The following is a 16551-nucleotide window of genomic DNA, read 5'->3' on the forward strand; positions in this document are numbered from 1 at the left end:
GGTCCAAGAAAGTGCTGTTTACCACATCTGGATAAAAGTTCCATCTTATAGTAAGATTTAGGACTAGAGAAGCTCGAATAATAAGTACATGCTTTGCAGGAGGCCTGGGTTTGATCCTTGGCATCACATGAGCACCATGCCAGGAGTAGCCCCTGAGCACCACTGGGTATGGTTCCAAAACAACAAAAAAATCAGCTTTCAGGAACTGAAGCAACAGCACAGCGGGGAGAGCGTTTTCCTTGCACGCGGCCAACCTGGGTCGATTCCCAGCATCCTATATGATTCCCTGGGCACTGCCAGGGGTAATTACTGAGTGCAGAGCCAGGAGTAACACCTGAGCATCGCCGGGTGTGACCCAAAAAGCGGAAAAAAAAAAATCAGCTTTCAAAATACTAGGCCAGGATGTGAGGGTGATCCGGCTGCAACATCTGTCACCCCTTTGATCACCAGGGTTGATTCGGCTGATCGGGCTGGCTAGGCAGGTGTCCCCTTCCTCCCTCACCGCCCTGTGTGCGTCCCTCCTGAAGCTTCATGCTCGTCAAAGAGGATCGCCTCCCCTGAAGAGAGATGAACCGGTCCTCGCTCCCTGCTAGAACCCAAACAAGCTCTCAAAATACCAGGCAGGAAGGTGGATCCGTGGTAGTGTCTGCCTTGCATGCCTTGCATGTGTGGGACCTTGCGTGTGACGCACCCCCCGCGCCCCCCCCCACACACACAAAAGAAAACAAAACTAATACCAAAATACGATTTGTTTCGTTTTGGGGAATGTTAGGTCGGCCGGGTGCAAGGCAAATGCCAGCACACAACAGGAGAGAAATGGCAGTCCCCGAGGGGAGGAGAAAGGCCGCTGCCTCTGCCCTGCAGGGTCTCTGCTGGGTCCACAGGGTCCCTGGCTGGGCTGGAGAGTGCAGGGGTCAAGCGCTCGCCTTGTGCACGGCAGAGCCCCATTCACGCCCAGCACTGCCTCACCAGGAGTGACTCCTGAGCAGACTCAGGGTAGCTCGGGAGCACCACAGACCCGAGACTGGCCGCGGCAGATTCACAGGGAGCAAACAAGGACATCAGCAGGTGCATCACGCAGATGCCTGTGGAGCAACCTGCAGGGAAGCCAGAGTGGAGGCAGGAAGCTGAGCAGAGCCGCTGCAGCCTAGAGCCACCGATCCATGGGGACGGGAAGGCCGAGGGATGCTGTTGTGGGACAAGGAGCTAGACGTGGGAGAGGCAAGTGGAGGGACAGTGGCCAGAAGCTTCTGGGCCTGGGGCCGGGTGCACTGTGAGGGTGCACGGGGTTGAAGTGTGGAGGGCTCTGCCCTGTTCCGTGAACGTGACTTCCCTGGTCGTGCACTTCTCATTTGACTCGTCCCCAGGAGCCACGGGCTCAGAGGCCAGGGGTGCATCTGAGTTGAGTCCCTTATTCCAGTGGACAGTCGGAGATGCCAACTGCAGGTGTCATGTTTGGGTGGCTCTTCCCTGCAACTCCACCTCCCCGCCAGCTTCCTGGGCGGGGCTGCCTGCCTGCTCACCGTCTCCTCTCCCTGCAGCACGGCGACTGCATGTTCAGCCAGGTCCTCACCCTGGACCTCTCTCAGTACCCGGACACGGAAGGCCGGGAGAGCCGGGAGAGCGGCAGGAGACAGCGCCAGTCCCGTTAGAACGAGGAGGGCCACGTGCAGCTCTGCAGCCTGGAGCCACCCGAGGGCGAGCTGCACGTTCCCAGCACAGAAGCTTCACTTCTGCTCCGGCATGGCCGTCCCTGTACCAGGAGGAGGGTTCGCTTTGGGTTTTTTTCAAAAGAAATTTTTGTACCACATTTTTAACTTCCATCTGAGATCTAGTCAGGAAAGATTTTGAATCACATCATCTTCAGACTGGTCCTGTTTTACATTTGATCTTTAAGAGATTTCTAAGGTGTTGAAGCCAGGGTTTAAGTTACATTGTTTCAGCAGAACAGTGACAATATTGAAAATGTTAATAAAGAATTAAAAGTCTAACATCAGCTGCCTCCACAGAAGAAAAAAACGTAAAATGAAATTTAATTCTACTTCAGCGGTCTCTCTAAATAGGATTTTTGACAAAAGAAATGCGAAAGAACAGACTCTCCAGGTAACCGCAGTGCCTGAGTAGAGGGCATGGAACTCGCCGAGGTGCTGCGGTGACACAGTGGCCACTAGGGCAAGCTTTGGGCCCAAGTGCTGACCCGGGAGTAGATGCTAGAAGCATGGACTCCCGTGACCCCCCGGAGTGCTCAGATACCCATTTGCTTCCCCATCACCCCACAACTCACTCAGTACAGTTTGTCCTTCCTGCTGACCATCCCCCCCAGAGATAGATCGTAAGTGTCCCCAGTGCCCCAGGAGTTTGGTGGAAAGACTTCCATGGGGACAGATCTATTTACACAGAGACCCACATTCCTGAGATCCCAAACTAGGCAAAAGCCCAGCTGAAGACCAGGGTCAAAACTGAGGGCTCACGGCCCAACCTGACAAAAGAACGGCCAGTTTTGCATAACAGCTAAATGCACGTGCTCATGGCTGGGGCACCCTGAGGCCAGCAATGAGCAGGTGCCCAGAGTGCTGGGGTGGAAAGCGGCTGTGGTCAGCGGGAAAAGAGACCGGCAGGCGGCAGGAGCCCTGTACAGCTCTGTCCTGCAGGGGGCAGTCGGCTGCTGTCTGGGAGCAAGTCCACAGCCTCCAAGGGCTCAGCAGGCCAAGTAGGCCGTTGTGCTGATACCTGCTGTAATTTTTTCACTCATGTAACCACTTAAAAATGTGGACTTTGGGGCTGGAGCAATAGCACGGCGGATAGGACATTTGCCTTGCACACGGCCGACCCGGGTTCAATTTGCAGCATCCCATAGGGTCCCCCAAGCACCGCCAGGAGTGATTCCTGAGTGCAGAGCCAGGAGGAATCCCTGAGCATCGCCGGGTGTGACCCCAAAAGGGGGAAAAAGAAAAGTGGACGTTTCCAGGTTGACCATAAATTAGACCTGTATCTCTGACCTATGTTTATCACAGACAAAATTAAGTCTAAGCAAATGTGACATACTTGTGCAGCTGCCTGCTAATTCACCCATCAGGTGCATTTACCTTTTTTAAATAACCATTAACTGAATAAATTCAGTCCCTTCAGCAGAAGTCTCTGCCCCTTCCTAGGCACGCAGAGCTTGTCCTGGACTGTAGCACAGTCTGTGATAATGCTGTCTGTCCTGCAGGGCCTGGAGAGTGCAGTTGGGAAGGCGCTTGCCTTGCCCATACCCAACCGGGATTCAGTTCCTGGCACCACATACATGGTACCCAGAAAACTGCCAGGAGTGAACCCTGAGCATCACCGGGTGTGACCAGAAACTTGTAATAGCTATCCTGTATCTGGTGACATGCAATTCAGATCTCTACCTATGACTGCACTACGTGAATGCCTCTTTAAAAAAAATTATCCTGCAGCTTTTTTTTTCTGCCCAGGAATGAGGGTCCTGAGGCCACAGCGTCAGGGATGGAACCACAGCCTTAAAGCCCTGAACTGTCTCTCCAGCTGGTAACATGGCATGAGAGGAGTTCGGATCCTAGAGCACATGCCTGGCCTGGCAGAGCCCCCAGTCTGATCCTCAGCGCCAGAGGGACCCCACCCAACACCAGTGGGTTTGGCCCCTATTTTAAATAACATATTCAGATCGTCAGTTGACTTCAACACTGAATGGGACTCAAGGTCAAAGTTCTCCAGCACAGGACAGTAAGCCGTTTATAACGAGAGCGGAGTGGAGCACAGGGCAGAAATTAAAGTTTTATTTATGACCAGGTAACATAGAGGAATTGTTTTCATGCGTCAGAAAGGAAAAAGAAAACAAGGTCTCAAGCAGGTCTGTGGCTTCCCGCTGCCCGCACACCCATCCTCAGCTTTCTCTAGCTGTGGGAAGCCCCGGTGCCCCAGTGTGCTACAAGGTGCTACAGCAGTACAGGCCCAAAGACCGCCAACCCCTGGAGCCGCCTGAGGCGTGGTGGGTCCTTCCGGGCGGGGCCTGCCTCCCACTGTGCATCCCCCCTGCTGTGGGTCGGGGAAGGGCTGAGGTAGGACGAGGCTGGCAAGTGCGCGACGAGGGAAAGCCTGGTCCTGCGCCCCACTTCATGGCCCGCTCCACGCCCTCCGGTGCCAGGAAAAGGCCTCCGGGAGGTCACACTCCAGGGCGACTGGCGGGGTCTTTGGAGGGGGAGCTGCGAAGAGGCCGGGGCTGCAAGACCCGGCCACAGTCCTGTCTGGAGACTCATTCAACAGCAAACACTCAAAATGGTCCCTACCGTAACAGGTTTCCACAGACACCGTAAAACATGTCTTATTTTCTTTGGCAACTACTGTTGCTTAGACAGTCTTCACCTGCTTCGTCAGGAAGCCCTGTGAGGGGTGTCCGCGGGACAGGAAGCGCAGCGCCCTCCCCGTGGTGGTCCTGAGGTAGCAGTGCATGAGTCCGCACGGGGCGTACCTGAAGTGTGCGCGCAGCCTCCCCAGTGCAGCCCGCACGGGGACGCTCCTGCCCGGCCCAAGGGCCACAGCACACAGGGCTCTTTGGGGGTCTGTGATGTCTAACGGAGATCCCGTGGGGAGTTCTCGGAACATTCCTCATCGTTGGGTGTGGCACTGCGGTTACAGAAGGCTGGTTTTTCAAGTGGCAGGTTTTATTGGTAGATTCGGGGATTTCAAGACCCTCCAGCGTCATCTGTTTGAGGAAATGAGACGCAGGCATTAAACTTAGCAGCCCGGAAGCATCGAGACAGGTCTCTAGTGCAGAAAGCAGTCGGGGTTCCTTCCGGGCCCAGGGCTGAAGGCGCATCTGTGTGGAAAGAGCGGCCACGGCCTAGAACCTGTTCTTAGTGGGGCGCCATCCGCAGGACGGAAGCACGGGAAGGATGAAAGCTGGGGAGCGGGGGCTGCAGCCAGGGGAATGCCATGGAAACTCCGCAGTGCAGGCCGCCCGGGCCTGTCCCCTGTGGTCTCAGAGGCAGCTGCAGAGCCCCGGGGAGGCAGCGTCTGCAGGACAGGCCCCGTCTGGAGGCAATGAGGTGCAGTTTTCCCCAGCAGACACCCCTCCCGGGCTAGGGTTAGGTCCCCAAAGCGGACAACCCCAGGGCAAGATTGGCTGTGGCGCCTTCTCCGCACGCCACCCAGTGACCCCAGGCAGCAGCAATGCCCCGTCCCCACAGGCTGTCCCCCCACCAGCAGCACTGCTCCAGACCACTGCCACCTGGGAGCCTCTGCAGGGACCAGGGAAAGCCAAGCAGCCTGTCCCAGGCCGGCCGGCGTCAGGAGCATCTCTGGGGGTTGCCCCCCGGCACTGGTTAGTTCAGTGCCCCCTTGCTCGGCTCCTTCTGCGGGCGCCTCTCGGGACAGAGGAGGGGCCACACCCCCGTTCCTCCGCCAAGGACCCCGACAGCAAACCCACCACCACGCCACCCCACAAGAACAGCAGGAGGCAGGGAGGGAGGCTCAGTCCCCGGCCCCACCGGCATGGCCCAAAGAAAGCGAGCACAGTACCCGGAGCTGACTGCCGGGCCTTCTTGGAGCCTTCCACGCCGTTCTCCTCAGACTTCCTCTTTGCGCAGTCCTGACAGGCGTTACCTGAGAGAGGAAACGCGCTGACTCAGATCCCTCCAGGCCCAGATGCCCAGCGGGACCTCACTTGGCACGGGCTGACCGCCACGGGGAGCCTGACTGGCAGGTTCCCGCCTCCCCTCATGGGGGTCTGAAGTGGGGCGTGAAGTGCTACGACGCTCCCCACCTGAGGCCCCCAACAGGCACCCCAGGTGCCCCCACCCGGGCCCTGCTGATCCCGCCGCTGCCCAGAGAGGAGAGATGCAGTGGTGGGTGGCGAGCAGGCGGCCCTGGGCAGGGTCCCAGGAGGGGCAAAGGGGAGCCAACCTCCCTGCCGGGCTCCCATTGGCACAGGCACCCGTTCAGATGGGGGCGGAGAGGGAGACGGGGGAAGGCAGGAGGCGCTTTACCCAGCAACGTGGTGCTGTCCACTCGATCGGCATCTGGGGAAGAAAGAAATGATGAGAGGCGGGCGGGCAGGCAGGGAGGCTGCTGGGGCCCTCGGCGGGGAAGGACACAGGCTGCGCTCTGGGTGGCCACCTCGTGGATCAAGGGCACACGTCCTTAAGGACACCCTCCTAGGAAAGTGCCAGAGGTGTCTCGGCCCTGGGCCCGGCTGTCACAGAGACAGCCCGAGCGCCCGGTCCCGGTCCCCTGACAGCAGTGCGTGTGGCGGCCAGAGAGCAACACTGGGAGCGAGATGAGGGGTCCGGCCCCTTGCTCGAGACCCCAACTGCAGGTCCAGACCCCGAATACTGGCAGGTGTGACCCCTGGGCACTGCTGGGGTGGCCCAACCATCAGTAAAAACACAAAAAGGAGGCAAAGTCACAGCAGTGTGGAGGTAAGCCAAGTGCCCTGCTCCTGTCTCTCGGGGGACAGTGCCACCCGCACCCCACATTTCTGGCTGGAAAGGCACCTAGTAGGTGAGGCCGGGCTCAGCCGTGCACTCAGCTATGCGTGACCTTGTTCTTCTCATGTTCAAGGTCCAAGCCGGCCCTGCCCTGCGGTTTCCCATTACAGTGAAATGAGAGTTGATAGAGCTTTCAAGGGTGCCGGCATCCATGTTTTATGGTGCCCGACTTGGCCCGGGGCCCGGACGCTCCCTCCGTGCTCATTCTGCAGGAGCGCTCCCCAGAAGATCGATCCCCAGGAGCCCCTGACCCGCACAAGAAGCCCGCCCACCAGTACACTGACAGTGAGGAAGAAATCTTGAACCTGGAGGGCCACGGCGATAGTACAGGGGCCAGGGTGCTGGCCTCACACGCGATCAAACTGGCACCCCGTAGGGTCCCCCGAGCCCCAGCAGGAGTGATTCCTGAGTTCGGGAGTCAGCCCTGAGCCCAGCCGGGTGTAGCGCCAAAACAAAACAAACATCTCAAACCTGGACTCCGCTGCCTGCAGATCTGAGTGGCCAGGTCCTGCACGTAGCCCGGGAAATAGTCGAAACAGTCCCCGTAGGACACGACTTTGATGCCATGCAGGAGCATGTCCGCCTGGTGCTTGAAGAAGTGGTCCTCGTCCTCCTTGAGCACCAGCATGTAGTGCTCCAGGTCCACCTTGTCGGGCACCGAGTAGAGGAAGAGCGCCTGGAAGATCTGGTCGCGGAGCGTCTCCCCGCAGCCCACGAACAGGAAGGACTTGGTGCGGTACAGGCCCTGCAGGACCTCCTGCAAAGGCACCACAGCGCTGCCGCCAACCCGCCCACGGAATGCGAGAACCTGCCCCGTCCCCCGCCCCGGAAGCAGCACCCCCAAAATGAGCATCCTGCTCTCGGGACCCCTGATGGGAGAGGAGCAGGGGAAGCAAAGGCTCCCTATCACCCGGCAGGCCGCCCACTCAGACCCCCCCACGCTGGGGCGCTTCCAAGAGGAAGACACGGAGACAAGCACACGGGGCCACACAGGCCCTGCCTGAGCGGGCACTGCTGTCCTCCCTGGCCTCACAGGGTCTCCGGGGACCGGAAGCTCAGCATCCCTACATGGGATGAGCTGCCAGGTGGTCTGGACATGCTCAAACTTCTTCCCCCTTAAATCAAGGGTAATAACATTCCTGGGCGCAGACGCCAGGGGCCAGCCTGCTGCCAGCAGGAACATTCTCGCCCCAGCAGAAGGAGGCGCGACCCCCACTGCGCGCTTCCGGCTCCTGGCTTCCAGCCAAGACCTCGAGTGCTTCGAAGATTCTCGCCTGTTCTGTATCGAAATTCTCGAGGAATTTCTGTACTATCTGCATGTTGCTCTTCCTCGGCCTTTGTTCCTACGGCCGAGGAAAGCTGCGTGTGATATGAAGAGAGAACAGTGAAAGCAAGGTTTTCCTCGAAAGCCTGATCTTCCCATTTTTTAAATAAGCGTGATAAATACTGAAAGGAGTGGGGAAGGGAGGGTTTGCGACGGGCCCCAGAGTTCCAGCCAGGCTCCTGGCCAGCTGGCAGTGTGTGTGGCCGGCAAGCCACCCCCGCAGTGGCGCCAACTCACCTGGGGTCACCTGTGCTTACAGTCGTCTGGCATAGTGTTGAGTTCAGGCGTTTTGCTTTTCAGTGGGAGCTTTGTTTGTTTTTGGGCTACACTCAGGGCGCAGGGCTTATTCCTGGCTCTGCACCCAAGAGATCATTCCTGGCCGGCTCGGGGGGGACATGGAATGCGGAGGATCAAGCCTGGGTCAGCCACGTGCAAGGAAGCACCCTCCCCGCTGTACTGTCTCCCTGGTCCCAGGAACTTATACTTTTAAGTGGTCACAAACAGAGGGGGTGGGAGAGGGAAAGGGGGAGGGCAGGGGCGTGGGGGAGAGGGAGGGAGCAGCAGAGAGAGAGGAGGGAGAAGGAGAGGGAGAGCAGCATGGCCTAAGACCACCCACAGACATGGGCCTCAGTGGGGAAGCCTCGGACGTGCCTTTGAAAGCCCAAGCAACAGAAAAGGAGAGTACAGGGCACTGACTCGTCTGCCTGGCATGCCTGTGGCCGACCCGGGTTCAATCTGCAGGATCCCATTCAGTCCCCCAGCACTGCCAGGGGGATCCCTGAAGTTCAGGGCCAGGAGTGAGCAGAGGACATGCCAGGTGTGGCCAAACACTCCCAGACACAAAATGGGGAATTAAAATCAGGCAATCAGGTTTCCCTGAGCAGCTGCCGTCTGAGACAGACCCCGGCCGTGCGGTCCCCAGAGACGCTGTGCGCAGAGGAAGGCCTCCTTACCATGACTTCTGGGTCTTGAGTTACATCTTTGTAGCCCGAGGGATCCAAGACCAAGCCGCAGGGGTCCGTGTACAAGCCGTGGATGTGAAGAACTCCATAGCGGACGTGCCCGCGTGCCCACTGCAGGACCTAGAGAGGCGGGGTGGGGCGAACCCAGTGCCACTCAGCACAGATGTGCAGCACACCTAACCAGAGCCCGTGGCCCTGCCCACGGATGCCCTCTGTGCTTGGCAAGGACGCGGCTCAGCGCTCAGGGTGGGTAATGTGAATGCGAAGCCCAGGGTCACCCCACACCACCTGGTCCGGCAAAAAAACTTTCATTTTCTAATTTTCTTGAGGGGCGCCAGGGATGACACACCAGCTCTGCGCAGGGCTTACTCCTGGCTCTGCTCGGGGATCACCTCCAGCTGTACTCGGGACCGTATGTGAGGCCCAGGGTTAGACCCAGGCCAGCAGCTTTTGCAAGGCCAGCGCCTTGGCTACTATTTTATCATTCCCAACCTCCGCAAAATTATTTTCAATCCTAAGAGAAGCTCGGCTCCTGGCACTGATTCCTCTGTGATGTCATGTCTAAACGACTCCTTTAAAGAGTCATTTAGGGGCCAGTGATAGTACAGCGGGAAGGGCATCTGCCTTGGACGTGACCAACCTGGGTTCCATCCCCGGAACCCATAGGGTCCCCCCACCTCCCTGCCTGCCCCCATCAAAGATTTCGGATGAAGGAGCCAGGGAGACAGGCTGGGAGCTCCAAGGGCACCCCCAGGCACTCCCGAGCACCGCGGCTAGCGCCCAATTCCTAGCCCCAGCGGTCGGTTTCCCTTTCTCTCCTGTCCATCACCCACCCGGCCCCGTTTCCTACCCCACGGAACAGAGGTGGGGTCTCTTGTCCATCCGCAGGCAGGACGCACAACAGGGAGCAGAAGCCCCAAGAGCACAGGGGTCCCCCTGGACCCCGCGCAGCCCTGGCCCCCGTGCTGGAGACTGGGCTCGAGTTCCAGCAGACGGCGGGGGGAAGGCTGGCTGGGCCGGGACACACCTTGGTCTTGTCCTTGAGGTCCAGGGACTGCATGGGCCGGTTCTGCTGCTGCCCGAAGAGCTCCAGCAGGTTGTCGTAGTTGGTGGTGAGCACCAGCGTGCCGCGCTCCATCAGGCTCAGGATGGACTGCAGCACCAGCGGGTTCTGGATGTGCTGCTCGAGGCTGTCGAACACCTCCATCAGGCAGTCCTGGAAGAAGTTGGGCTTGGTGTCGCCCGTGCGCTGGGAGGGACAGAAGGACAGACATCCTCTCAGCGACTGCGAGCCTCCGCACGGGCACGAAAGGCCCCAGCCCCGGGGAGAGGAGTGGATGCAGAGGCAAGTGGGCAGACGGCGGCACAGTGCAGGACAGCTGTGCAGGGCAGCATGGCGGGCCTGCCGGGAGGGCGCAGGTGCAGCCGGGCTGGGCCTTCCCGCTGCGACGGGCCTGGGATTCCCCTGCTGGGGGTCGGGAATGTGCCAACACGCGTCGCGTCAGGTGAAAGTGGCGGGTCCCCAACTCCACAGCACCACGGCCCCGCACCAAAGGACAATGGACTGAGTGACCCCGTCACAGTTTGGCCAGAGGGTGCCCACTGGCAATAGCCCTGCAGACCGTCCCTCTTGGCTGCCCTCCCTGAAGCAGCTCTGGGCCTCACCCCTGCCCACTGGAATCACTGGGTTTCCAGAGCGGACACGAAACAACCGGTGTGGCCAAGACCAGCTTCCACAGGCGGGCCCCTGACCTCACCTTCTCCAGAGCCACCGTGTCCCCGCTGAGCCCCGCATGCCATTGGGAAAGACTCACAGGGGACATCTTCCGGATGAGGTCGTGGGCCACCACCAGCAGGTCCCGGTCCTTGGTCACCTTCCTGCGGAACTCGGCGATGTCCCCGGGGTGCAGCACCTCCAGCTGCTCTGCCGCCTCGATGACCGCCTCAATGCAGCTGCGCCAGGAGCACAGGGCGGGGATCCCAGGGGCCACTGCCGCGCTCACTCCCGTCCCGATGACCAGAAGCAGCTCCTGGGGCTGCTTCCGAATGAGGCTTTTTAAAAACTTTCTACTTAAAGACAAGAAGGCAGAGGCTGGGCGTTACCAGAGAAGCCGCAGCCTGCAGTGTCGGGGCCGCCCCACCTCCCACCCACCCCTCCTGCTCTCCAGGAGAGAAAGCCAGAGGCCGAGTCCTGTCTGGCTGTGACCGGACTGGCGTGCCACCCGTGACAGCCTCAGAACCCGCATTAGACACTGCCTCCTGGGCAGACAGCAAGGGGAGGCACTGGCCTCACATGCAGGCAGCCCCAGTTTGGCCCCCACGCGCCATCTCCGCTTACCCCCGAGCACTGATCCAGGAGCAGCCCAAGCAGTGCTGAGTATGTGGTGACCTCCCCCAACTCCTACCCCACCCCCACAAAAAATAAGCTGCCTCCTGAGGAGATCAAACCCACCTGGGATCACTAGTGAGAATTTTGTGGGGGCTGGTTTGTCTGTTTTGGGGCCACACCCGCGGTATTCAGGGGGTACTCCGGGCCTTGTGCTCAGGGGTCCACAAGGGTGTGAGACAAGCCCCTTAGCCACAGTACTCACTCCCACCCCAGAAATTAAACTATTAAGCGTTCTGAAACCAAGAATGGGGTTTGGTTCTGTTTTTCACCTTTTCTGGTGTGTTTTTGGTGGGTTTTTTTGCTGGGTTTTATTTTTGAGCCACAACTGGAGGTGATCAGGGTATCACAGGGGGTGCCAGGGATTAAACAGAGTCAGCTGTGCATGAAGCAAGTGCCCTACTCATTGTACTAGCTCACTCCCTACCCCATTCTTTTTCTTTGATTGTTTCTGAAAACAGGACTTAAGAACAATAGTTCACGACTATGAATCAAATAGATCATGCAAAAACCAAAAATGTCAATGATTTCAGTTCCTCTGGAGCTGTAGATTACTTGTCAACCCAATGGCCCTTTACAGTGCTAAGTCTTACAAATGGTTTTCTGCACTAACAACCGGACCCACTGATGAGTCCTCCTGTGTTCCACTTTCTAACAAGTAAAGCCTCATCCACTTGTGAGCTAAGTATTTCTTCCTGGCCCCGAGTGGGAGCCACTCCCCCCTCCCCCCCAACAATCAGGCACGGTCAAATCCCTGGGCAGAAAAAGAACAACGCAGGAGGCTGGTGAGAGGCTGGGGCCTGCCCGGATGTGCACGGACTCCATTTACCTTGATTTCTGTTCGCTTCGATTTGCTGTCTTTTCCACAGAATCCATCTGGGAATCCTAAAGAGAAAAATCAATCAGAAGTGACTTATTTTGCCTTGTTACAAATTCTTCCATTAGTATCCTGAAGAATAAAAGGGTTGATTTCAAAGCAAAACAAACTCTTTATTTAAGAAATAGATCATATAAAAAATCCACACAAAGTGACTATCAGTAACTGTGTGCATGATCCCCTGGAGAGAGGGCAGGAAGGAGGCTACACCAAACTCGATTCCGGAGGTGCTGGGCCATGGACACAATGACTCAATGCAAAAGCCAGGCACAGAGCTTCGGGGCAGTCTGCTGCTCTCGGGGGACACCGGGTGCTGTGGGACGGGCCCAGTGAGGCACCTGGTCCCCCCTCGTGCAGACTGAAACCCAGTGCAGAGAAACGAGAGTCCACTCTGGGCTGACCCAGGAAAGGAATCAAACCACGGAGGTCTTTATTGCCAAACCGCCTCCAGACCCTGTTTTCCAGGACACGCCCACCCAGTTCTGACTGGGCTAAGATTACACAACGGTCAGATACAGCAAGTTTTTAAATCCTATAATCTCACTACCTAGAAGCAGCAACTGTTTGCATTTGCATATTAGCCTCTAGACACTTAAAAACATTTTCTAGACAAGATTCACAACTCTAAGTTCATAGCTGGGGATCAGGGCTGTGGCTCGGGGGCAGAGCACTTAACTTGCACTTGTGAGGCCCTGGGTTCGATCCCCAGCATCATAGGTGGGGCTACGTCTTATCTACACCAAGTGCAGACCCTTACCACCACAATGACGACTGACTCTGTGCACAAAGTTTTTTATCTGGCTTGAAATGATTCAGGAGGGCACCAGAGCAATAGCACAGTGGGTGGGGCGTTTGCCTTGCACGTGGGTCGACCCAAGTTCCATCCCCCACATCCCAAAGGGTCCACCGAGCACCGCCAGGAGTAATTCCTGAGTGCAGAGCCAGGAGGAACCCCTGAGCATCACCGAGTGTGACCCATAAAGCCAATATAATCTTTAAAAAAAAAATTATTCAGGAGAAATGTCTGAGAACAGCTGAGCTATGAAACCAGACTATCGATCCGCAAACAATCCAGCCTCCCAGCTTGTGGGCAGGGTACCCAGGAAGTTCCCATTTGACCGGCACTCAGGGAGAACCACCTGTTCAGGGCTGGCCACCTTTTAGGGGTGTTATCTTTTTGTTTCCAACTAGAATCAGGTCACCAAGAATGACTTCCCCGGGTAACTCAGTCAATAAGCACCACCAGGATTTGTCTGTCCTTAATCTTAGGCAAGGTGACTTACAAGCTTGGTGACAGCAGGGCTTGATGCATAAACCATCCCACAAGGCTCCCTGCACCTGGTCCCAGAGCTGTGCCCTGTCTCTGCTGCCTCAGCTTTTGGGTCAGCGCTGTTAGGTTTCACAGGGAAAAGACGCCCAGAGAAACAAACCTTGGGCACCCAAGCACAGCGGTCTAAGTGCCTGCCCCACTGGCCAAGGGGGACGGGGTTCAGAGCTCCCACCAAAGTGAAGGGGGGGGCTGCAGAAATGGCTCAGCAAGCTGACCGGCAGACAGGAGGCCTCGGTTCATCCCAAGCACTGCCTCAAGTGACCCTCAAGAACAAGTTAGGGGGAGGGCGTTTGCTTTGCACACGGCCGACCCGGGTTCGATTCCCAGCATCCCATATGGTCCCCTGAGCACCGCCAGGGGTAAAATCCTGAGTGCATGAGCCAGGAGTAACCCCTGTGCAAAGCTGGGTGTGACCCAAAAAAGAAAAAAAAAAGAACAAGCTAGGAGTAGCCCCTGAGCACTTCCGGGGGGGCGGGGGGAGAACCCAGGGTCCAGGCTAGGACACTGAGGGCCAGAGATTGCCGGAAGCTGGCGGAAGGGAAAGGCAGGTCACTCCAACACGCCTCCCTTCCTATGCAAATACAGTCAACAAATAGTTCTGCTATTTGCAACCTACCAGCTGTTTCCTGGTGGAATAGTCAATACTGGGGTTTCCCACTGCATCTACACTCCTGAGCAACTCTGGACTTGCTCTGGGATTTCAGTGGCTGACTTCAGCATTCCCAGTCCACAGCTCATCGGCCAGACCCAGGAACGCTTGCGAATGAGCGGCGGGGAAAGCTCTGAGGTCTCTCCCATGCAAGGAAGGCTGGGAGTTAGTCAGCGACCAGCTCAGGCTCGGACCCATCCTGGGGTGCCCAACTCCCTTTCCCAACCCCCCACCGCAGCATCACCACAGAAAGTCACACCTCCGCTCCCGGGTAAGCTGCCCCAGGGAACCCCCAGCCTCTGAACAGCCTCCCAGGATAACGGGGAGAGAAGGCTTTCATCCCTTCAGCAAGACAACACTGAGGGGCTGGGGGTGGGAGGTGTCGCAGGCCACCCCGGCGTTACTCAGAGCAGCACTGGGGGTCTCAGGGCTCAGTGCTCACGCCCCGCAGGCTGGGGGACACCAGGGCCACTGCGGCAGAGCTGCGGACCCAACTCAGGCCAAGCATGCGGCCCTGAGCAGCCCCGTGGCCCCCTGGAGTATTCTCCAGCCAGTCCCTCTCAGGCCAGGAACAGTGCAGAGCTGACACATCCTGCAGCTTCCCCTGCCCCACACGGCCCAGAGCCCCTGCAGAGGAAGCTCCCAAGAGCCCCGGGGCACCACCCACTCACATGCCCACACTTGCTGCCTCAGTAAAGCACTTTTTTCCAGCACCTTGTACAGACAATTAGAGCTACAATGAAAAATCAAAATATTCCATCCACGGGGCTGGCGAGAGTGACCCCAAAGACAATATATCCCATTCATATATCCTCTCAAAAACGAGACCAAATTAAATTTCTGTAAGCGGTGCTTACCCCTAAAATGAAACCATTCCCAAGTTTTCTGAAGGACAGGTTTTCAGTAAAGCACAGACCACTGACGGGACATGAGAGAGTTCCCGAGAGTCGGTCTCAAGCCCGGAGCCATCCCTCACTCCGCGGTCAGGCAGCAGGACACTCCGAGAGGCGCCTCCAGACCACAGGCCGGGGTCCCAATCACCCCGCACCCCAGCATGCCGAGTCTGTACAGAGCTGCCCATATTTAGACATTCACAGCCCATTCGGCTCGCATTACCTCATTTCCTGTTCCTCAGGCAACAACACAAGCATCAGCGCCAAACCTCAGAGGACAGACACAAGTACCCAGTCTTCCCACTGCCACGCCAGGGAGCAGCAGAGAAGCTCGGTGAGAAAGCGAAACCTCTGGTGGCCCGGATCCCCCGAACCTTTCTTCCGAGCCAATCAGAGTGCAGGCAGCAGGAACGGAAGCCCGCAGGGACCTGCGAAGCTGTGTCCCCGCGTTTCCTTGGTGATCCAGGCGTCACCACAGTCCGCAGGCCCCGAGCCAAGTCCTCGTAGCAACCGAGCAGCGTTTTCTGAACGGCAACGCAGGCCCCAACACAGGTACGCGTGAGCAGTGCATCTACAGCAAGCATCAGTCTCAACAGGCGTTCTGAAGATTCGAGACCTCAGGCTGGGGACAGCTCACAGGGCTGGAGCGTGCGCCGGGGAAGCAGAAGCCTGGCTGAGGGCCTGCAGAGCGGTGCGCCCCAGCCGCACACCGGGGTATACCACCACCCCACCCCCGCCCAGTTTCCAGATCATGAGTATTTTATGAACTGCATCAGGGCAGTCACCCTGCCTTACTCTTTCCAGCCCCAGCATCCAGTACAGAACAAATGCTCACAAGCTGAGATTAACAGAGGAGAGAGCAAGCTTCAAACTTGTCACAGGGTCAGAACTACAGGGCAGCGGGGAAGGCTCCAGGAATGGCCCCCAAACAAGCAAAAACCAAAACAAACAAAAAGCCCCCAACTTAATTAGCCATGACTGGTAAAACAAAGCCCCCAGTTCCCTCATCCCATGGTCCCAGATTATCGCTGCCCCTCCCCAAGCCTTTCTCCCGTACTTAATGCCCGATTCACTGACTCTGGGTGGGACCTGACTTCCTGCCTACCAGCACCTGGGCCAGAGCATGATCAACACTCTGACAAAGCTACCCTCTAGGAAGTCACCCTCGTAAAACCCAGCTGAGTGCCCCAGGGGGGCGCCCAGGCACACCCACTCTGCAGGAGACACCAGCTGGGTCCTGCAGGCAGTTTCAACACTACTCAGGACCAGCACTGCGCCTTACACACAAGAGGGTGGGAAGGAATAAAGATCATGGTGGGGGCTGGAGTGATGGCACAGCACAGCGGGTCGGGCACGTGGCCAACCCGGGTTCGATTCCCAGCATCCCATAGGGTCCCCCGAGCACTGCCAGGAGTCATTCCTGAGTGCAGAGCCAGGAACAGCCCCTGAGCATCGCTGGGTGTGACCCAAAAAGGAAAAAAAAAAAAAAGATCATGGTGAAAAGAAAAGAGAAGAAGGAACAGACCGATTGTGGGGCCCAGAATCCGGAATAATGGAGCCCAGATGGAATGCTGCCCTCCTAGAATTTCCCCTTAATTTCCCCTTTACATCTGTGTTTATATTTAACCAACACCCTCAGGTA

The 16551-nt window shown here is 57.6% G+C and overlaps 2 protein-coding genes across 5 annotated transcripts in view; one reads left to right on the plus strand and one right to left on the minus strand.

Moving 5' to 3' along the window:
- The window catches only part of SMC1B (structural maintenance of chromosomes 1B), a 53207-nt gene extending 51555 nt beyond the window's left edge, over window positions 1-1652 (plus strand). For both annotated transcript variants that reach the window (XM_056107002.1, XM_056107003.1), the window contains one exon: window positions 1542-1652. In XM_056107002.1, the coding sequence (XP_055962977.1) occupies window positions 1542-1652 (111 nt within the window). The remainder of the gene's footprint in view (window positions 1-1541) is intronic.
- A 2597-nt stretch (window positions 1653-4249) lies between these two features.
- Window positions 4250-15202, minus strand: FAM118A (family with sequence similarity 118 member A). Of its 3 annotated transcripts, none has more exons than XM_056107019.1 (9): window positions 15133-15202; window positions 11990-12045; window positions 10589-10841; window positions 9802-10023; window positions 8766-8894; window positions 6960-7245; window positions 5988-6020; window positions 5521-5604; window positions 4250-4705 (listed from the first exon to the last, which is right to left on the minus strand). In XM_056107019.1, the coding sequence occupies exons 2-9, from the start codon at window positions 12034-12036 to the stop codon at window positions 4686-4688; spliced, it is 1074 nt and encodes a 357-aa protein (XP_055962994.1). In that variant the 5' UTR covers window positions 12037-12045; window positions 15133-15202; the 3' UTR covers window positions 4250-4685. The 3 variants fall into 3 exon arrangements, with proteins under 3 accessions (XP_055962994.1, XP_055962993.1, XP_055962995.1); XM_056107018.1 differs by having other exon boundaries at window positions 10589-10844; window positions 15133-15189; XM_056107020.1 differs by lacking the exon at window positions 5988-6020 and having other exon boundaries at window positions 10589-10844; window positions 15133-15192.
- Window positions 15203-16551: the final 1349 nt, after the last annotated feature.

The sequence above is a fragment of the Sorex fumeus genome, unplaced genomic scaffold, assembly GCF_029834395.1.
Source record: "Sorex fumeus unplaced genomic scaffold, SorFum_2.1 ptg000153l, whole genome shotgun sequence".
NCBI lineage: Eukaryota > Metazoa > Chordata > Mammalia > Eulipotyphla > Soricidae > Sorex > Sorex fumeus.

Excerpts from the sequence above, each read along its gene's own strand:
- FAM118A (XM_056107018.1), bottom strand. The coding sequence starts at position 12,036 with ATGGATTCTGTGGAAAAGACAGCAAATCGAAGCGAACAGAAATCAAG. Across the intron at positions 10,024-10,588 it reads TCATCCGGAAGATGTCCCCT|CGCACGGGCGACACCAAGCC; the intron begins GTGAGTCTTTCC and ends TGTCCCTCCCAG. Across the intron at positions 8,895-9,801 it reads ACCTCAAGGACAAGACCAAG|GTCCTGCAGTGGGCACGCGG; the intron begins GTGTGTCCCGGC and ends CCGCCTCTCTAG.